Source organism: Bufo gargarizans, chromosome 8, assembly GCF_014858855.1.
Source record: "Bufo gargarizans isolate SCDJY-AF-19 chromosome 8, ASM1485885v1, whole genome shotgun sequence".
NCBI classification, from domain to species: domain Eukaryota; kingdom Metazoa; phylum Chordata; class Amphibia; order Anura; family Bufonidae; genus Bufo; species Bufo gargarizans.
The window spans coordinates 92,646,717-92,669,843 of record NC_058087.1 but is presented as its reverse complement, the minus strand read 5'-3'; the positions used below and the strand labels follow the sequence as shown (position 1 = coordinate 92,669,843).

Below are 23,127 nucleotides of genomic sequence, written 5' to 3'. Positions count from 1 at the left end.
GGTGGGGGGGGGGGATGTAGGAGCCGGAGTTGGCCTTATTAATGTTTTTGGGTCATGGCAGGGAGCATGGTTGGTCGGTTAGCAAGGTAAATGGTTACATGGCTGGGTTGGCCTTTGGTTTTAAGGCTCGGCGGATGGTGGATGTTACTAAATCCTTTTTGGTGGTGCAGGCGTTGAAAGGGTAGAGGAGGATGGGTGCTGGGGTGGATAGGAGGAGGCTGGTCTCGTTCGGGTTGTTGCTTCAGTTGGGGGGGCAGTTGCGGGCGGTTTGCCGGTCGGATGGGGAAGCGCGGTTGTTTCGGTTGGCTTTCTCACTGGCATTTTTTGGGGCAATGCTGGTGGGGGAGTTGGTTTGCCCGTCGGTGGGTCGGGTGGGGGGACTTTTGAGGGGGGATGTTGAGTAGTTTGCGGATAGGGTGGAATTCGTTATCCGGCGGTCGAAAACGGATATGCTGGGGAGAGGTCGGAAGGTGGTGATATGTGCCCGATTTAGTGTTTGCGGGAATATGGTTTGGGTGGGGGGGAAGGGTCCCCCTTGTTGGTTCATGCGGATGGCACCTTTTTGTCTCGCTTTCAGTTTTCTGCGGTTTTTTCGAGGTGTCTGTGCCGGGCGGGGGTGGATAAGGTGGGGTATTCCAGCCACTCCTTCCGGATCGGGGCAGCGACGGAAGCGGCTAGATGGGGTCTTGGGGAGGAGGTGATTAAGAGGATTGGTCGTTGGGAGTCGGCTAGGTTTAAGTCTTATGTTCGTCTGGATCGCTTATAGAGGAAAAGGGGGTTTCGTGTTTTGGGGGTTCTGTTGGGTGGTTGCCAAGCTGCGGTATTGTTCTTTTCTTTCTCTTGTTGCAGATGCGGCGCCCGCTCTGGTGTGGATTCTGGGGCATTCTTATGTCTTCTGGGGGGCTGTCCGGGCAGCGGTTCGGCCGGAGGGTCAACAGCTTGGATTTGGTAGAGAGTCTGCGTTGGTAAGGTGGATTGGGAGGCGGGGTATGGTGTGGAAGGGTGTGCTGCCTGAGATTCATAGGTTTGTGAGGATTGATAGGGCGCCGGATGTGTTGGTGGTACACGCTGGGGGCAACGACTTAGCGGCTAGGCCTATTCGGGAGCTGATTAAGGAGGTCAAGTGGGACTTCTTACGTTTGTGGTCCTTATTTCCTGGTATGGTGACTGTGTGGTCTGACATCGTTCCCCGGCAGGTTTGGAGGGAGGCTCGGTCTGTGGATGCGGTGAATAAGGCGAGGGTGAAAGTGAATAGGGCGGTGGGGCGTTTTATGGCTAGGAACGGGGCGGTGGTTGTTAGGCATAGGGATTTGGTGGCGGGAACAGGGGCTTTTTGGAGATCGGACGGAGTGCATTTGAATGCGGTGGGGCTAGATATGTGGAGTTTGGCATTGCAGGATGGCATTGAGGTGGCCCTGAGGTTGTGGAGGAAGGCCCGGAGTTGAGGTAGTCAAGTCCGGTCGTTAGTGGCGGTGGGGGGGGGTCCTTGGAGTTGGTCACGGTGGAAGCTGAGGACAATTGGGGGGGCCCCACGGTGGGGGCTGGACTCCGAGCGGTTGTGGTGAATCGAGGGGGGGGTCATTCGGTGGTGCCTTTGAGCTGGGCGTTACGGCTGGAGGCAAGAATGGCTCACCCTGGTTCGACAGCTCGATGCTTTGGGGCTTCAAGGACCTCCCCCATTTGGGTTTACAGTATTATGTTATGTTATTTTGTAATTGTTATTTAATAAACGGCTGCTGTGGCCATTACATTTCCAGTCGGTGGTCCGAGTTTTTATTGGGATGGGGGCGCTGTGGTGGGGAAGTGTATTGGTGGTGAAGTGGTATGGTGAGGGTACGAAGGGAAAGCAAAGTGGCGAACAGGGATAACCAATACCCTCGTCATGCAGAATCTGCATCAAGCTTTTTTTCAGAGTTTTCTTTCGGACTAATTTTATGAAACACTTTTTGATGCAGCTTTGGCATAGATTTTTTTATTACTTCCCATTTTCAATGGGAATTCTGGACATGGACCCCGAGTTATGAATGACCAGGGCACTTTTTCCATGGTGCAGTTTATAAAACTACAAGCTTAAAAAATGGGGCTGTCCTGTCCAGGTCCCTCAAGTGAAGGGAGAGCACAGTGTGCATGCATGGTCATTCTCCATTATGCTATGAGTGTTCTGATAATAGCTGATCACTGGCTCTTTTATTTTTTTAGAAATTCCATAGCAGTGAATGGAGATCATGCTGCCCATGCACACTGTTATAGGGGATCTGTGGAGGACACACTGTTATAGAGGATCTGTTAATAACACACTGTAATGGGGGACCCGTGGAAGACACACACAGCTATGGGGGACCCGTGGAAGACACACACAGCTATGGGGGACCCGTGGAAGACACACACAGCTATGGGGGACCCGTGGAAGACACACACAGCTATGGGGGACCCGTGGAAGACACACACAGCTATGGGGGACCCGTGGAAGACACACACAGCTATGGGGGACCCGTGGAAGACACACACTGTTTTGGGGGGACCTGTTGATGATACACTGTTATGTGGGGTGTAGTTGGCCACTGACCCTTCGGGATCAGAGACAACGATGCAAAGCACCAGTGACTCAGGCAAAAAATACACAGTCCAAAGTCAAGGCAGGCTAAATATTTGTGTAAACCAAATTAAAGCTAAGTCTACACGATGACATTTGTCGCGCAACATTTTGTTGCACCAATGTCGCGTGACAATTTTTATAATGGCAGTCTATGGTGTCACACTGCAACATGCGACATGGTGCGACTGCGACAGTCACAGAAAATCCATTCGAGATTTTGCATGTTGCAATGCGACATCATAGACTGCCATTATAAAAATTGTCGAGCGACATTGGTGCGACAAATGTCGTTGTGTAGACCTAGCCCAAATGTTTGGAGCAAGCAGAGTACATGCGTAATCCAGGTCACAGTTCCAAGGTCAGGGCAGGTATAAAGGAGCAGAATTGATAGACAGACAAGGTTCAATACACAGGTACACAAACAAGGGATAACCTTTGCTAGTTTCAAGCAACTAGAAAACCTCATAACTTAGGCAAGGAGGTGGATCCACAGCCCAGCTAAGGCTACTTTCACACTAGCGTTCGGGGTTCCGCTTGCGAGTTCCGTTTGAAGGCTCTCACAAGCAGACCCGAACGGATCCGTCCAGCCCTAATGCATTCTGAGTGGATGTGGATCCGCTCAGAATGCATCAGTCTGGCACCGTTTGTCCTCCGCTCAGCAGGCGGACACCCGAACGCTGCTTGCAGCGTTCGGGTGTCCGCCTGGCTGTGTGGAGGCAAACGGATCCGTCCAGACTTACAATGTAAGGCTACTTTCACACTTGCGTTCAGAGCGGATCCGTCTGGTGTTTGTACAGATGGATCCGCTCCTATAATGCAGACGATGTTCGGAATGGATCCGCCTGCATTATAGTTTAGAAAAAATTCTAAGTGTGAAAGTTGCTCAGACGGATCCGTCCAGACTTTACATTGAAAGTCAATGGGGGACGGATCCGTTTGAAATTGAGCCATATTGTGTCAACATCAAACGGATCCGTCCCCATTGACTTACATTGTAAGTCTGGACGGATCCGTTTGCCTCCGCACGGCCAGGCGGACATCCGAACACTGCAAGCAGCGGAGCGGAGGACAAACTGTGTCAGACTGATGCATTCTGAGCGGATCCGCATCCACTCAGAATGCATTAGGGCCGTACGGATGCGTTTGGTGCCACTTGTGAGAGCCTTCAAACGGAACTCACAAGCGGAGCCCCGAACGCAAGTGTGAAAGTATCCTAAGTCAATGGGGACGGATCCATTTGAAGTTGACACAATATGGCTCAATTTTCAAACAGATCCGTCCCCCATTGACTTTCAATGTAAAGTCAAAACGGATCCGTTTGCATTATCATGAACAAAAAAAAAATATATATATATTTTTTTTTTGTTCATGGCAATGCAAACGGATCTGTTCTGAACCAGACGGATCCGCACCTAAACGCAGGTGTGAAAGTAGCCTTAATAGGAAGGCTGATCAGCAACTTAACCAGACATAATGATGGGATTAACTCTTGTAGTGCTGAAGCAAAGTTCACAGAGCACTATTCCCAATTCACACATGGAGAGTGGAGCGATGTCCACGGCTGCCCAGAACAACAAGACAGCAGTAAGCACAGAACGGCCTTATGAGGTTATGTGAACATAGAAATGTATGGCTCTGGCAAAGCAGGGAGTAAAAAATGAAAACTAAAGAACAATGGAAATTTCCTGGATCTTGAATGCCGGCTCCGGCTCTGAGTGTTCCGGCAAAATGGATCCGGCATTGCGGTCTGCACATGCTCAGACCGCAATTTAAAAAAAAAATAATAATAAATGCTGGATCTGTTTTTCCGGATGACACCAGAGAGATGAATCCGGCATTTCAATGCATTTCTCATACGGATAAGGATCCTGATCCGTCTGACAAATGCCATTAGTTTTACATATGTTTTGACGTATCCGGGGTCAGTTGAGGCGATGGAACTGCCTGCCAAAATCCTCTGCCACAAATGTGAAAGTACCCTTAGAGGTATTCCAGTTACATTAAGTTATAACTATTAGATCAGTGGGGGTCCTATAGCTGGGACCTCCACTGATTACAAGAAAGGTTGCACCGTACCCCCTGCTGCCCCCTGAAATGAATGGAGCAGCCAGTCGGGCAAGCGTGTGACTGTTCCATTCATTTCTATGGGAGTTCCGGAGATAGCTGAGTACAGCACTCGCCTATCTCTGGAATTCCCATAGAAATGAACGGAGTGGCTGTGCGCATGCCCGACATTGGGCTGCAGGGGATACAGGACACCCGTTTTTGTGATCCAATAGTTATCCCGTATCCTATGGATAGAGGATAATTTAATGTAACCGGGATACACTTTAAGACAATTAACAATGGTCTTGGAAGGGCCGACTTTTGGTGGGGCCAGTGCAAAGCTTTCAATGTGTCAAAATAGCACTGTTTAAAATGTACAATGACTTGGCTTTTTAGCGATATATATACACATAATTTAATGGATAGCGGATAACATCTTATTCAAAATACCTACATTTTAAACCGAAATAAACCAATTTATCATTACAATATCCATCTGTAAACAACTTACTACACCAATGCGCATCAAAATTGCGGTTAAGGTCCACTCCAAAACAGGTTCCGTTGTTTTGAGGCGAACGATTCTTTCTCCACAGGCGTTCCTAGTTGGGGATTAAAATTTTATTTTGGTTGCATATATAGCGCCAATATATTCAGCAGCACTTTACAGACATTATCACAAACTGCCCTTAGAGCAGCTGACAATCCTCTACAAGAGGTTACTCTTTGGCCTCTTTCACACAGTCAGTATTTATAAGCCAAAACGAGGAGTGGGTCCAAAACACAGAAGGGCACAGATATTTCTATTATACCGTTTCTCTGTGGGCTCCACTCCTGATTTTGCATTACAAATACTGACGAAATACTTATGCAAAATACCGACTAAATACTGACCATGTGAAAGAGGCCTTAGGCTAGTTTCAGACGAGCATGTTCTGTGTGGAAATCACACTTTGTGTGTGAGCGTGATTACCCGTTATGGACACTGCTGGTTTGTCAGGAGCGCACGGCATTATAATGATTCATAATGCTATGTGTCTCTGCTTGACCTTACTTCTACAGAATTACACTGTCAGTATAATTTAGTAGATGTAAAGTCATGCAGAGACAACACAGCATTATAACTCAGTATAATGCCATGCGCTCCTGCCAAACAAGCACAGGGTAAAGCCATATGGTCAGGTTTCCTGATGCAGTGTTGGAAGCCAAAATCAGGAATGGATCATAAAAGAAAGGAAAGTATAAAGGGCAGATGCAACTTCTCCTCTTTTTGGTATTCACTCCTTGTTTTGGATACCAAAACTGCATCAGGAACCTGACCATGTGGCCTTTACCTATTTTGGTCCCTTAATGTTTTAATGCTCTGTGTGAGACATTTAAGACCATTTTTCACAGGCTTCTCTATTGGTAAGAAAAGTCTTAAAAAAATTAAGTTAAAAAAAAACTAACATTTTTAAAAATATAGTGAGGCAACACATTAAGGGCTCATGCACATGACCGTTGTTGTTTTGCTGTCCGTTTTTCACGGATCCGTTGTTCCGTATCTGAGTTTTTTTTTAATCTGATTTAAGTCCTCTTCCGTTCCGTTATCCTACAAAACATATCCGTATGGTTTCCGTATGCGATCTGTTTTTTTGCGGATTGGAAACAGTAACTTATTAATCACCAAACACATGAGCAATATGGGCTGGGCATAGAATTTCTACAGTACACAGGATCCACAAAATACGGATGAAATACATATGTTCCGTATGCATTCCATATTTTTTGCGGACCCATTGACTTGAATTGGGACTCGGATCGTGATTTGATAACAATGATAGGACATGCACTACTTTTTTGCAGAACGGAAATACGAAAACGGAATGCACATGGAGTACCTTCCATTGTTTTTGCGGACCAATTGAAGTGAATGGTTACACATACGGTCCGCAAAAAAAACCGGAATGTAAGCGGAAAGAAAATATGTCCGTGTGCATGAGCCCTAAGGCTGACATGTCCGTTTAGGATATCCTGTAGGCCAGGCATCCTCAAACTGCAGCCCTCCAGCTGTTGCAAAACTACAACTCCCACAATGCCCTGCTGTAGGCTTATGCCTGTAGGCTGTTTGGGAATGCTGAGAGTTGTAGTTTTGCAACAGCTGGAGGGCCGCAGTTTGAGTATGCCTGCTGTAGGCTGTTCTGGCACAGAGTAGCCTGCCAGATCTCGCAGAATCCATCCTCCACTGCTCATTCCCTATTGACTGCAATGTTAGTGTTAAACAAATTGAAGTATCTGAAGTGGGCTTTGATCGGAATTTCAGGGAAAATTCAATTACCGTATTTTTCGCCCTATAAGACGCACCAGTCCATAAGACGGTAGTTGTAAAGCCGAATTTCCCCGGGCTTTGTGATAACGAATCAATTTTCCCTGAAATGGAGGTAAAAATATCAACAGGACTTTCTTTTCCGCCCTGCATAACGGAAACCAGGAGGATACATTATGCTTGCCCATAGACCTCTATGATGACGGATCAAAATGGAAAGCCTGTAAAGGTTTCTGTTTTGAATTTTAAAATTGTAAAAAAAAAAATGTAAAATTCGGTGAAGCAGCCGAATTGAATTTTTAAGAACTTCTTTCATCTCTAGCAATAATGTTCAATGGTGATCTAGCTGATTTCCGGCATAAATGCCAAGATTTGGCTGGACCAAAACCATTGCGTGCAACAGTTTTGTCCGCCCAAGATCCAGCAGTTATGCTGGATCAGGCAGCCAGATCTCCTAAATAGACATGTGAATGCGGCCTAAGGCCTCGTTCACACGACCATTGTGTGTTTTGCGGTCTGCAAATTGCGGATCCGCTAAACACGGGTGGCGTCCGGACAGCCATTGAGATAACTGCCTATTCTTGTCCGCAAAATGGACAAGAAAAGGACAGGTTATATTTTTTTTGCGGACCAAGGAACAGAGCAATGGATGAGGACAGCACACATAGTGCTGTCCGCATCTTTTGCGGCCCCATTGAAGTGAATAGGTCCGCATCCAAGCCGCATAAACTGCGGCTCGGATGCGGACCAAAACAACGGTTGTATGTATGAGGCCTAAGTCATAGTCAGGTCTTTCCAGACAAAAGAGAAAGATATATATTTTAAAAAGTAAATTAAAATCGGTTTGCTATTAAGCAAATCGTGACAGAAATAAGAGATGCATAAAATATAGGACACTGACTTTTATCATCTATATTTAAAACTACAAAATGTAGTCATTATGTGACCTTTACTGTATAACTAGGAGAAATCATTATTCATCAAATTTCAGATTCTTACCGTTGTCCATGTGTAAACATATCCATCAATATTTAAGACAGGTATAACATAAAAATCTACTTGTCTGAGGAGCTTTCTGATTAAACGATCACTCTGTTGTCTTGCTAGAATCTATAGAAGAAATAAATGGATGATAATAAAATGAAAAAAGTCCACCAGTGGTATTACAGTTAAGGGAGGTGTCACACACCACCATCTGCTTCTTGTGTCCGTTTTTTATGCAGTTTCTTTACGTCAAAGCCAGAAGTGGATCCAGCTGTAAGGAGAAGTATAAGTCCTTCCATTATATTTCTCATTCCCTTCTAACCCACTTCTGGCGTTGGCTCCAGAAACTGCATTAAAAAACTACCACAAAAATCTGTGTGTGGCAAAACCCTTACCCCACTTTTCTATTAACACAAGTACTCAGATGTATATTTGGGTAACTCCACATTTCATACATGCAGTTTTTTGGTGCATTTTTAAAATGTATGCTGCTCTTAAATTAATTAGATATTTGTGAGTGTAAAGCCATACGTAGTTGCATTAAGGCAGCCAATCACAAACTGTTCAGAGATATTGTAAGTTCAATGAAGTTTTAAAATTGATTGCTTAGTGCCTGCACAATTTTGTGGTTGAAACCACTGATTGCTGGAAAAATTGTGCAGCCACCTAATGCTCAGCTTGAAAATGACAACAAATGTATCTCTGTGGTTCTCGGTCTTGTCTCAACCACCCCAATGCTGTTGGATGTGTCCTTACCGTTATGGTATGGAGAAAACAAGGTGACGTTCTAAGTCTTAATGAGGGTGCCTTCGCACAGGCAGTTTTTGAAGCCAGAGCAAGGAGTGTATAGAATCGGGAGGGAAGTTCTATAGGATAGATTATAATATTTTTTTAAACCGTGCCTATTTTTGAAAAAAATTGCATCAAAACAGCAGATGTGAAAACACCCTCATTACAGAACAGAACATCACAAAGTTTTCTCAATAGCATAATAAAAACGAATCAGTTAAAAAGCAGTATCAATTAGAAAACGGCACCAACAGTGCACTGGTCAGGTTGCCCTTACATCTCATTTTGATGGCTGTAATGTGGTCACATTTCAATGTTCCAAATCCAGGTAATGACCCAAACTAACAGCATTAGGCCTCTTTCACACGACTGTATTTTTTCCCCGTTTGTGAGCCGTTTTATACGTTCCATATACGGTCCGTATACGGAACCATTAATTTCAATGGTTCCGCAACACAAATGGAATGTACTCCGCATGCATTCCATTTCCGTATTTCCGTTTTTCTGTTCCGTTGAAAGAAAGAACATGTCTTATTATTGCCCGTCAAGTCAAGTCAATGGATCGACAAAAAAAACTGAACACATATGGAATGCACTCCGTATGTCTTCCGTATCCATTCCGTTTTTGTGAAACCATCCATTGAAAATTTTATGCCCAGCCCAATTTTTTCTATGTAATTACTGTATATTGCATATGCCATACAGAAAAACGGAATAGAGAAACGGAACTCAAATGGAAACATCACAGAAACAAAAAACAGAACAACGGATCCGTGAAAAACTGACCGCAAAATACTGAAAAAGCCATGCAGTCGTGTGCAAGAGGCCTTAGGGTCCATTCACACGTCCGCAAAATGGGTCCGCATCTATTCCGCAATTTTGCAGAACAGGTGCGGACCCATTCACTTTCAATGGGCCCAGAATGTGCTGTCCGCATCTGCACTTGCGTATCCGCACTTCTGTTCCGCAAAAAAAATAGAACATGTCCTATTCCTGTCCGCAATTGCGGACAAGAAATGGCATTTTCTATGAGAGTGCTGGCAATGTGCGGTCCGCAAAATGCGGAACGCACATTGCTGGTGTCCGTGTTTTGCGGATCCGCAAAACACATACGGACGTGTGAATGGACCCTTAGGATAAATGCACAGGATCAGGATTGCGTGCAGATTTTCCACGCGGATTTGCGTGCGGAAAATCCGCACCATAGGTCATGTACATTGTATTCTATGAGAATTTTAAATTCTCAATGCACACGATGCTGATTTTTTTTCCGCGCGGATGTTGACCTGCGGTGTGGATTTTAAAACCCTCCAGCATGTCAATTTATTAAATTTTACCTAACCGGATTTTCTTCATTCACTTAGTAAAATCCGCATGCGTAAAATCTGCACGCAAATCTGCACCAATTGATGCGGATTGAGCGCACAAATTTGCCTGCGAACAGCTGCGGATTTCAGTGCGGATTCTCCGCACATGAATCCTGAACATGTGCATGTACCCTTATAGGGAATTAAGATCCTGCCAGTTTGCTTGCATATTATGGCATTCTGTGAGGCCTTAGGCACAATAAACAGGTGCATTGGCCAATGTATCCATTGCTATTAAAAAGTAGAGTAACTAATATGCAAGGAGAGATTTACAACGCTGTCCTGGTATCTTATCTGAAGATTACATTTTTATACACCTGAAGCAATCTATTTTATGTCTTTATTACTTTATTTTTATTTTATAATATTAACTGAAAGGCTTGCCAAATAAATGTGATGCTTGACAATATTTGAAGAAATTGACAATAACATTTTAAAGGGAACCTGTCATGAACTTTATGCTGGCCTTGAGAAGAGTCCTGGTTATTCCTAATCTCCTGCTCTCCTGCCCATCTGCTGATGATTGGCAGTTCTCTCCTAGAGAGAAAGGGAAAAAACTAGGTAGAAGACATCTGTCAGTCATCTTAAGATGGGCAGGGAGAGCAGGAATTCATGAATAACCATGGCTCTTCTCAGGGGGCCGGGACTCTTTTCAAGGCCTGGGCTGCAATGATTATGATGCTGGTTCTCGGCAACCACTTACCTTTAGCTGATGTGTGACACACCTCTGAAATCAGCATTTCTGTCACTACTTTATACTGCCCTTAGTACGGTCAGCATAAAGTTGATGACAGGATCCCTTTAAATGATCTTTCCCAAGAATGTACCTCTTTCATAAACCACTGGCAGTAAGCTACAGCAATCCATTCTCGAGCATGAATTCCACAATCCAGAAACACAACTTTCTTAGATTCTTTTGAAGGCAATCCCATCTGTAAAATATAACTCTTTAAAGAGTGCAAATATGTATGACCTTGGTTATATCCATGCAGTAACCCAAAAAATAGTGGTATTTCTAACCTCGTTACCACGCTAGAGCACAGTAATGTTATTATCTCTTACTAACAACATGTTCACCATCACTGTCCAGGAACCTGCAGCAGAAGCCCATCCAAGCGCTGCTGTGCAAGGACAACTTAGAAGGGGCCACATAAGTCCAACATGGTGTCTGTCATTTTACTTCTCACAGTAGTGAGCACAGCAGGAAGTGAAGATGAAAATGGAGGATCACATGACATAATCACATATAGATATTACATTTGTAAAAATAAATCGGGCATGGATCTGTGAGGATTTTCACACACCTGCAGCTGATGCCAATGAATAGATCTGTCAGTGGCTGGCAAAAAAGTGTGTAAAAGTGTAAGTCATGTGACCCTCACATATGTCATGTGACCTCTGGTATTCAGTTAAGGGCAAACGTGTATAATTTGTTTTTATTCATCATAAAGTAACATTTTATTTGTATAATGCCATGATATGATTTTCAGTCATACCATCTGTTATGCTAAGCTCCATCATACTCGTCTCATTTTATTCTGTCACTTGCTGTTCACATTATCGCAGTCTCACTTATTTGTCATGTCAGACTTTCTCCATTCCTCATAATGTTTCTTGCATTCCCTGCCCTATAATCCTTGTTTGACTCTGTTAGGCCCCTTGCAGACGAGCGTGTCCGGATATGGCCCGGATGCGTTGCGGATGAGTTTACTGAAAACTGCGCGATTTCACAAGCAAGTCCATTCAATTTTGTTTGCGATCACATTCAGTTGTTTAGTTTTTATCGCGCGGGTGCAATGCGATTTAAGCCTCATTCACACGTCTTTGTCAGTGATTTCCATCAGTGATTGTGAGCCCAAACCAGGATTGGAGCCTCCACAGACATAAGGTATAAGGGAAAGATCTGCACCTGTTCTGTGTTTAGAGCCGCACCTGGTTATGGCTAAAAATCACTGATGGAAATTACTGACCAAAACACTGACATGTGACTAAGGCCTCATGCACACGACCATTTTTTTTTTAAGGTCCGCAAAAACGGGGTCCGTGATCCGTGACCGTTTTTTCGTCCGTGGGTCTTCCTTGTTTTTTGGAGGATCCACGGACATGAAAAATGGAAATAAAAACTAAATCAAGTTTGCCATTGAAATTATAGGAAAAAACGGACACGGATCACGGACACGGATGACAATCTTGTGTGCATCCGTGATTTTCACGGACCCATTGACTTGAATGGGTCCGTGAACTGTTGGCCGTGAAAAAAATCGGACAGGTCATATGTTTTTTCACGGCCAGGAAACACGGCTCACGGATGCGGCTGCCAAACGGTGCATTTTCCGATTTTTCCACGGACCCATTGAAAATCAATGGGTCAGCGAAAAAAAATATGAAAACGGCACAACGGCCACGGATGCACACAACGGTCGTGTGCATGATTTTCTGCGGATCCATTGACTTTCAATGGGTCCGTTGAAAACTAGGAAAATGCACCTGTCCTATTTTTTTGACGGACAACGGTTCACAGACCCATTCAAGTCAATGGGGACGCTTCTAGTTAGAATATATTGAGAACTGTGTACATGACTGCCCCCTGCTGCCTGGCCGCACCCGATCTCTTACAGGGGGATGTGATCCGTACAATTAACCCCTCAGGTGCCGCACCTGAAGGGGTTAATTGTGCATATTATAGCCCCCTGTAAGAGATCCGGGGCTGCCAGGGAGCAGGGGGCAGACCCCCCCTCTCTCCCCAGTTTCAATTTCATTGGTGGCCAGTGTGGCCCCCCCTCCCTCCATTGTATTTATATCATTGGTGGCACAGTGTGCGGCCTCCCCCGGCCCCCATTCCCTCCCTCTATTGTATTTATATCATTGGTGGCACAGTGTGTGGCCTCCCCCCCCCCCCGATCATTGGTGGCAGCGGAGAGTTCCGATCAGAGTGGCAGTTTAATCGCTGGGGCTCCGATCGGTAACCATGGCAACCAGGACGCTACTGCAGTCCTGGTTGCCATGGTTACTTAGCAATATTAGAAGCATCATACTTACCTGCTGTCTGTGACCGGCCGGGAGCTCCTCCTACTGGTAAGTGACAGATCATTAAGCAATGCGCCACACAGACCTGTCACTTTCCAGTAGGAGGAGCTCCCGGCCAGTCACAGACAGCGCAGCAGCCAGCAGGTAAGTATGATGCTTCTAATATTGCTAAGTAGCGATTAAACTGGGACTCCGATCGGAACTCTCCGCTGCCACCAATGATTGGGGGGGGCCCACACTGTGCCACCAATAATATAAATACAATAGAGGGAGGGAGGGGGGGGCCACACACTGTGCCACCAATTATATAAATACAATAGAGGGAGAGAGGGGGGGCCGCACACTGTGCCACCAATGATATAAATGCAATAGAAAGAGGGAGGGGGCCAGGGGGGGGCCGCACACTGGCCACCAATGATATTTAAACTGGGGAGGGAGTCTGCTGCCTGGCAGCCCCTGGTCTCTTACAGGGGGATATGATACGCACAATTAACCCCTTCAGGTGCGGCACCTGAGGGGTTAATTGTGCTGATCACAGCCCCCTGTATGAGATCGGGTGCTGCCAGGCAGCAGGGGGCAGTCATGTACACAGTTCGTAGTATATTCTAACTAGAAGCGTCCCCATCACCATGGGAACGCCTCTGTGTTAGAATATACTGTCGGATATGAGTTTTCACGATGTAACTCAAATCTGATGGTATATAATAACATAGAGGCGGTCTCATGGTGATGGGGACGCTTCAAGTTAAAATATACCATCGGATTGGAGAAAACTTTGATCCGATGGTATAAAAGGGACTCCTGACTTTTTATTGAAAGTCAATGGGGACGGATCCGTTTGCAATTGCACCATATTCTGTCCCCATTGACTTGCATTGTAATTCAGGACGGATCCGTTTGGCTCTGCACGACCAGGCGGACATCAAAACGACTTTCTTTTTATGTCCGTGGATCCTCCAAAAATCAAGACAGACCCACGGATGGAAAAACGGTCACAGATCACGGACCTACGGACCCAGTTTTTGCGGACCTTTAAAAAAAAACGGTCGTGTGCATGAGGCCTTAGGCGTTAAAGCGTTCTGCACACACGTTATAAAAAACAGAATATTTACAAACAATATCTCTTAGCAGCCATCCATGAAAAACTTGCTTGGGGCCGATGTTGCATGAAAATCGCAGAATATAGAACATGCTGCTTTTCACCCAACACACAAGTGATTCGTGAAAAATAAAGCTAATGTACACAGTCCCATTTAAATGAATGGGTCCGGATTCCGTGCGGGCGCAATTCCTTCGCATCGCGCATTGCACCCGCGCGGAATACTCGCTCATGTGAAAGGGGCCTTAGCTATCATACCTCACCGAGTTCTTTACAGCATGCGCCTTCAATTAACCTTCTATCATGACACATACTAGGTCCCCCTGTTGTGTTTCATCATTCAGGTTTTTTATGCAAATCTTTAAGCCAAAGCTAGATTGGCTTCTACATGGAGACTGAGTCTTCTCTTTTTCAATCCACTCCTGGCTTTAGCTGCAAAAAGTGTGTATAAAAGTCTGAATGTGGAACTCCAACTATACTCAGGGCTTAAAAGCAAATCCACTGATGGCTATAGTTTGATTTAGAGTACAACTACAAAGGATGTAAACTGAGTGTAAGAAATTAGTGACAAATCTGGGTCAAAATTTGTTGTTAATATCACTATATCATGCTTGCCATCATATCTGTGGACATGTAGGCTTCGCCCCTGACACAACCCCACCACATCACAATGACCACCCAGAAACACCCATGAAACTACCATAAACAACCTACAGTATCAAGCATGACGAAACAAATTTTTGAAGTGATAAACAATTACGGCGGAGCTACTCATTACTGAGTTCAGGTTTGGAAGTGGGATTTCTGTTTTGGGGGGGGGGGTTTATTTTTTGGGGGAGGTGTGGTCCTAAACTTTTGATCAGCTAAAAAACAGCCTGTTTCAGTTTATTCGTTATTTTCATCAAAATGAATGCTCAAAAAATGTTTTGTCTCTCATTTTCTTCTTGTTGCGTGTTGAAGCTCTACTTGGGACCTTGTTAAGATCCAGCCATGCTAAATATGATTTTTTGCCATTTTTCAAGTGGTCTTAAACTTTTGATCAGGACTGTACAAAGGAGTCATTTTTCAGACCCCCCTTCCCCTTCTGGACTGTTGACAACTATGCTATATGCATTGCAAAGTGTGAAATCAGATGAATGGAACTGATTTGAATTTTCTGCAACAAAATCTGCTGCGTGTGAAAGTACTGTTAGAATGTATCCTCTGGAGAGGAAAAAAGAGGCAGCTATAGTTATTAGTCATTATTGGTGATCAAACAAACAGAAGTACAGTCACACCATCATATTTATACAGCATTTGAAGGTTTCTGCACTTACTTTGAAGTAGTAGATTGGTTTCTCTTCATATGTGTGTCCCAGAAGGTGTTTTGTTACCACATTGTTATATTTATCTTTAATTCGGTCCATCCACTCATAAATCTAATAAATATATTGACAGACATTTTATGTTTCTCTGTATCATTTACATGTTAGAGTTACAATAGTATCTGACTTCAGAAATAAAAGCTAAAGAAGGTCCTGGTCCAAACAAGTTGCCCTTGTATCAGATACTGCTTGTGAAAGGGGATTTTATTATGGATTATGATTTTAATCCACAACAAAGTCTTTCTGTCTTGCATGGCATTCCAAAGGTGTGTAATGTTTAAAGGTGTTTTCTAGCATAAATGAATTTGGTGGTAATGGGCTTAGAGGGGCGTAAACCTAAAATAACCAATACTCGCATTTACAAATTCCCCATTGCCCAGATCCCTATGTTTTAAAATATCACAGTAGTGAGCACAGCAGGCAGTAAATATGTAAATGGGGGATCGCAAACATGATCATATGTAGACATTTCATTAGTAAAAATTAGAGATGAACGAATTTTTCAAATATTCGATTCACCGGTTCGCCAAATTTTTCAGGAAAAAATTGGTTTGGTCCACATATATTTGCGCCAAATTACGCAAAAAAAAAGGCTATTTTCTGGCTGCTGAGAGCCTTTATAGTGGTGTAGAACACTGTGCCATGCAGTAACACACATAGGGAGTCTGCTTTGGTAGTGAAATAATACTGAGTCCTTAAAACATGCAGATGACAGGCATCACTCTTAGGCCCCTTACACACGGGCGAGTTTTCCGTGCGGGTGCGATGCGTGCAGTGAACGCATTGCACCCGCACTGAATCCTGACCCATTCATTTCTATGGGGCTGTGCACATGAGCGTTGATTTTCACGCATCACTTGTGCGTTGAGTGAAAATCGCAGCATGCTCTATATTGTGCGATTTTCATGCGACGCAGGCCCCATAGAAGTGAATGGGGTGCGTGAAAATCGCATAGCGTCCGCAAGCAAGTGCGGATGCGGTGCGATTTTCATTCATGGTTGCTAGGTGACAGTCTATTCACTGTATTATTTTCCCTTATAACATGGTTATAAGGGAAAATAATAGCATTCGCAATAGAGAATGCATAGTATATTAGTGCTGGAGGGGTTAAAAAAAATAAAAAAATAATTTAACTCACCTTAGTCCACTTGCTCGTGAAGCCCGGCATCTCCTTCTGTATCCTTTGTTGGGCAGGACCTGTGGTGAGCATTGAATACAGGTAAAGGACCTTTGATGACGTCAGATCACATGCTCCATCACCACGGTGATGGACCATGTGATTGGAGCATGTGATCTGACGTCACCACAGGTCATTTAGCCCATAGCTAGTAAAGAAGAGACCGGGAACTACGCGATCAAGAGGAGAAGGTGAGTTAACTTTTTTTAAAAAAAATTTTAACCCCTCCAGCACTATTGTACTATGCATTCTGTATTCAGAATGCTATTATTTTCCCTTATAACCATGTTATAAGGGAAAATAATAAAATCTTCAGAACATCAATCCCGAGCCCGAACTTCTGTGAAGAAGTTCGGGTACCAAACATGCGCGATTTTTCTCACGCGAGTGCAAAACGCATGACAATGTTTTGCACTCGCGTAGAAAAATTGCGCATTTTACTGCAACGCACACGCCTCTTATCCGGGCCAAAAATATGACGCCCGTGTGAAAGAGGCCTTAGAATCACTGCACATTTCACTAATTTGGGCAGTCACATGGCCACAACTGACCAAATAACTCAAGTATGAACTCAGCCTCACAGGTCAACGTTAGCGCCAAGAAGAAGTGCGCTCCTTTTACACTATCGCCAACTGATTCCACATAGATGTCTACAGAACCTGTTCTATTAAACGTATATGCAAGTAGAGATCCCCGGACAGAGTAGAGAGGGTGTCAGCAGTAAGTTTGTGTTGACGTCCCTGATTAATTTGCCCTACCTCTGATCTGTCAGCATAATAATCCACAAAAAACGGATCCCGGAGCATACGCCTTTGCTCAATAATCCATCAGTATAGCTAATGCAAAAAACAAAACAAAAAAAAAAAAACAGGAGTGGCTCTAAAACAGAGATTAGAGATGGCTTTGCAGTTCACCCAGCGGTAGTTTTGCAGCGAACTTTGCTCGTTCGAGATTCGCCGAATATGCGAACATATGGTGATATTTGTACGCGCCATATATTTTTGCATAGTGACGAACTTTGACCTATGACACATCCATCAGGTGGGACAGGCCAGCCAATTGAGAGGTTTCAGCACATGGACACCCCCCCAACCCTATAACAGAACCCGATCTGGTAGCCATTTTACATTATGTGTTTTGCCAGTGTAGGGAAAGGTTGCATTTTGGAGCAGGTACAGTTAGGGACACCAAACGCTAGCTAATAGGGCCAGAAAAGTCCTTTTAATCGCCTCCGGACCACCTAACGCAGGATCGCGGTCCAGAGGCGGCTCTCCCAGGCAGAGTCACGCAGTAATGCGTCATCTCGCAAGACGCGAGATGACGGATTAGCCGGCCCGCACATGCGCATCACGGGCCGGCAATAGTTAGAGGGGGGTCGGGTCATCAGCTTGCCAGCCAATGATCGTGGTTGGCAGGCTGATAATTAAAAAAAAAAACAATCAGAAGCCAGTTAACACATTATATTAGTAAATATAATGTGTTAAATGGCTTCCCTGCTCCTCTGCTGGTCCTTTTGGTCGGTTGGTCTCAGCAGAGGAGCAGGCATCACAGTGAGTAGCACCAAACACCACACACTTAGCCCCAGATCACCCCCCTGCACCCCAATTAACCCTTTGATCACCTCTTGATCGCCCCTGTCAATCACTAGTGAAAGGAAAAAAGTGATCAGTGTAAACTGTCACTTTTTTTTTCCACTGGTATTGACTGTTAGGTTTTAGGATAGTTTAGGCCCCTTGGTTAGGTAGTTTAGCGATCGGTTAGCGCCCAGCCCACCGCACCGCAGTCACTGATTCGCTGATTAGTGTATCGCTAATCAGCATTTGTACTTTTATAGTATCTGTAAGTGATCAAACTGATCACAGTCAGATCTATAATAGTATTAGTGTCACCTTAGCTCGCCCTCCACCCAAAACGCAGTGTTTGCCCGATCAGGCCTGATCGGTCGCCCACACGTGCATTCACCCACGCCCGCCCCGCCGCAGTGACAAAAAAAAATAATATTTTTTGATCACTGCACAATCACTTTACAAGCGCTGCAGCTATAAAAAAAATCAGTTTTGATATTTTTTATCAACCGCAGCGGCCTCCGGTACTTCGCTAGCTTCCCATTTGTAAGACAGGCTTGCTTTTTTTCTTGGGTAGTCTCAGGGAATACCCCTAAATTTAGTAGCCCAAATGTCAAACAAGGGGTATTCTTCTGAAGAAGCCTACACGCTTCTGACCCAGTCGGATGAGGAATGGCAACCCTCATCTGATGAATCTAGCGGGTCAGAATATGAACCTGTAGAAAGCAGTGGCTCTCTGACCCAAAGTTCGAACGAGGAGGTTGAGGTCCCTGATAGCACCAGGCGTACTCGGCCCTGTGTCGCTTGACCACAGGTTGCGCAGGACCCGCTTCAAGGGCAGCAGAGTGGGGCTGGCGCTGTCGGATTACGTGGTGAGGCATACACCAGCAGCGCAGCCCTCCCTGGACCTAGTACCAGCACTGCCGTACAACATGGTGAAGTGGCGATCACCAGAAGGGCAGTTGAAGCTGGTACGGAGGCACGTGCAATAGTTACCCCGTCGCAGCCACCACACAGACAGGCCCGTAGACCCCCTAGAATCCCTGAGGTGCTGGCAAATCCTGATTGGCAGTCCCCAACTTCAGCTGCACCATTAGTTTCCCCTTTCACCGCCCAGTCTGGAGTTCGGGTTGAGACAGCTCAGAACGGTTCAGCCCTGGGATTTTTTGAGCTGTTCTTGACTGCGGAGCTCTTGGACATAGTCGTGGCAGAAACAAACCGGTATGCCACACAATTTATAACCGCCAACCCGGGAAGCTATTATGCCCAGCCTTTCCGGTGGTAACCAGTCCAAGTTTCCGAAATTAAAACTTTTCTGGGCCTTCTCCTCAACATGGGTCTAACCAAAAAGCATGAATTGCAGTCATATTGGTCCACAAACCCAATTCATCACATGCCCATGTTCTCTGCTGCCATGTCCAGGGCACGATTTGAGACCATCCTGCATTTCCTGCACGTTAGCGACAACACCACCTCCTGTCCCAGAGGCCACCCAGCTTATGACCGGCTCCACAAAATTCGACCCCTCATAGACCACTTCAACCAGAAATTTGCAGATTTGTATACCCCTGAGAAAAACATCTGCGTAGACAAGTCCCTAATACATTTTACCGGGCGCCTTGGCTTCAAACAATACATCCCAAGCAAGCGCGCCCGGTATGGGGTCAAATTGTATAAGCTCTGTGAAAGGGCCACAGGCTATACCCACACATTTCAGATCTATGAGGGAAAAGATCAGACCCTGGAGCTGGTCGGTTGCCCTGACTACCTGGGGAGCAGTGGGAAGACAGTCTGGGACTTGGTGTCACCCTTATTTGGCAAGGGGTACCATCTTTATGTGGACAATTACTACACAAGTGTGGCCCTCTTCAGGCATTTGTTTCTAGAACAGATTGGCTGCTGTGGCACCGCGCGAACTAGTCGCGCGGGCTTCCCCCAATGGCTCGTTACCACCCGTCTTGCAAGGGGGGAGAGGACTGCCTTGTGTAATGAAGGACTGCTCACGGTGAAATGGAGAGACAAGCGTGACGTTTACATGCTCTCCTCCATTCACGCAGACACGACAATCCAAATTGAGCGAGCAACCAGTGTCATTGAAAAGCCCCTCTCAGTCCACGACATGGGAGGGGTGGACTTCAAAGACCAGATGTTGTCTCCGTATTTAGTTTCCCGATGCACCAGACGCTGGAATAAGAAGGTGTCTGTATATTTTATTCAATTGGCTCTGTATAATAGTTTTGTTCTCTACAGTAAGGCTGGGAGAACAGGATCCTTTTTCAAATTTCAGGAAGAGATCATCGAGAACCTCCTGTATCAAGGAGGTTCCGTGGCCCCATCCACCAGTGTAGTTAGCCGTCTACACGAGCGTCACCCCGAAAAAGATGTCGTGTCTGTAGCAGGAGTGGAATAAGGCGTGACACCCGCTATTTCTGTCCTGACTGCCCTGACCACCCTGCCCTATGCATAAATGAGTGTTTCCGGAAGTACCACACACAGGTACACCTAGCATAGGGATCACATCTCACCAGGACAGGCACACAGGGCTATTAGGGCCCATTCACACACAGCTGCTGCAAACCTCTCCTTTCACCTGGGACAAAGTGCATAATGCACTTAGCCACATCTTTGGGCGATTTGCGCTTTGCACATTGTCCCATGGGGAAGGAGAGGTTTGTCCTTTAAAGGTAAAAAAAAAAAAAAAAAAAAAACACCAGTAAGCAAAAAAGTTAACTTTCAGTTCCAAAAGTTAAATAAAGTTTATATGTTCTGTTCAAAGGTTATTATAAAGTTAATAAAATTATTGCGTTGCTGCCTGATTTTTATCTTTTCTTTTTTTTACCTTCCAGGTGGACCAACCGATCGACTAGCTGCAGCACTGATGTGCATTCTGACAGAAGCATTGTGCTTCTGTCAGATTACACACAAGTTGTGGTATGCGGCGCTGCAAGAAGAGATTTCTCCTCTGCAGTAAAAGATACGTTTGCCGAGGCATATGAGCTGAAGAGGTGGCAGTGTTCATATACTTTGGCAAACACTCTGTATATAAAAAAAAAATAAAAAATCCCGGTAATGATTTATTCATCCACATCGATTGATGTGAATGGAGAAATCGGGTTTGCCAGGGCATACGAGCTAAGTGGGTATGGATGTTGGGCGGAGCTCCTATGTCCTGGCAGACGCCTTTCCCCTCCTTTTTTTTTTTTGGCAGAGATTTTTTCATCCACATTGATCGATGCGAATAAAGAAATCTGTGCCGTTCATTTTTTTTTTTTCAGCCCAGAGGCTGAACGAAAAAAAAAAAATCTCATTACCTGTATGCTCAATATAAGGAGAATAGCAGAAACTCCTAATGCTGGCCATACATGTAATGATTGCTGAGACCCTCAAATGCCAGGGCAGTACAAACACCCCACAAATGATCCCATTTGGGAAAGAAGACACCCCAAGGTATTCGCTGAGGGGCATATTGAGTCCATGAAAGATTGAAATTTTTGTCCCAAGTTAGCAGAAAGTGAGACTTTGTGAGAAAAAACAAACAAAAAAAAAATTCCGCTAACTTATGCCCCAAAAAAATAAAATTTGATGAACTCGCCAGGCTTCTTTCCAAAATGGGGTCACATGTGGGGTATTTATACTGCCCTGGCTTTTTAGGGGCCCTAAAGCGTGAGAAGAAGTCTGGGATCCAAAATGTCTACAAATGCCCTCCTAAAAGGAATTTGGACACCTTTGCGCATCTAGGCTGCAAAAAAGTGTCACACATGTGGTATCGCCGTATTTAGGAGAAGTTGGGGAATGTGTTTTGGGGTGTCATTTTACATATACCCATGCTGGGTGAGATAAATATCTTGGTCAAATGCCACCTTTGTATAAAAAAATGGGAAAAGTTGTCTTTTGCCGAGATATTTATCTCACCCAGCATGGGTATATGTAAAATGACACCCCAAAACACATTCCCCAACTTCTCCTGAATACGGAGATACCACATGTGTGACACTTTTTTGCCGCCTAGGTGGGCAAATGGGCTCACATTCCAAAGAGCACCGTTCGGATTTCACAGGGCATTTTTTACAGATTTTGATTTCAAACTACTTCTCAGGCATATGGGCCCCTAAAATGCCAGGGCAGTATAACTACCCCACAAGTGACCCCGTTTTGGAAAGAAGACACCCCAAGGTATTCCGTGAGAGGCATGGCGAGTTCCTAGAATTTTTTATTTTTTGTCACAAGTTAGCGGAAAATGATGATTTTTTTTTTAATTTTTTTTATTGCAAAGCCTCATATTCCACTAACTTGCGACAAAAAATAAAAAATTCTAGGAACTCACCATGCCCCTCACGGAATACCTTGGGGTGTCTTCTTTCCAAAATGGGGTCACTTGTGGGGTAGTTATACTGCCCTGGCATTTTAGGGGCCCAAATGCGTGTGAAGTAGTTTGCAATCAAAATGTGTAAAAATTGGCCTCTGAAATCCGAAAGGTGCTCTTTGGAATGTGGGCCCCTTTGCCCACCTAGGCGGCAAAAAGGTGTCACACATGTGGTATCTCCGTACTCAGGAGAAGTTGGGGAATGTGTTTTGGGGTGTCACTTTACATATACCCATGCTGGGTGAGAGAAATATCTTGGTCAAGTGCCAACTTTGTATAAAAAAACTTGTGACAAAAAATAAAAAATTCTAGGAACTCGCCATGCCCCATCACGGAATACCTTGGGGTGTCTTCTTTCCAAAATGGGGTCACTTGTGGGGTAGTTATACTGCCCTGGCATTTTAGGGGCCCAAATGCGTGTGAAGTAGTTTGCACTCAAAATGTG

The 23,127-nt window shown here is 44.9% G+C and overlaps 1 protein-coding gene across 1 annotated transcript in view; it reads right to left on the bottom strand.

Annotated features, from left to right (window-relative positions):
• Positions 1–23,127, bottom strand: part of LOC122945408 (carboxypeptidase O-like) — a 158,895-nt gene that overhangs the window by 67,712 nt on the left and 68,056 nt on the right. The window contains exons 5-8 of the mRNA XM_044304478.1: positions 15,530–15,631; positions 10,915–11,019; positions 7,947–8,057; positions 5,154–5,244 (exon numbers count right to left, since the gene is read on the bottom strand). Coding sequence (XP_044160413.1) covers positions 5,154–5,244; positions 7,947–8,057; positions 10,915–11,019; positions 15,530–15,631 — 409 coding nt within the window. The remainder of the gene's footprint in view (positions 1–5,153; positions 5,245–7,946; positions 8,058–10,914; positions 11,020–15,529; positions 15,632–23,127) is intronic.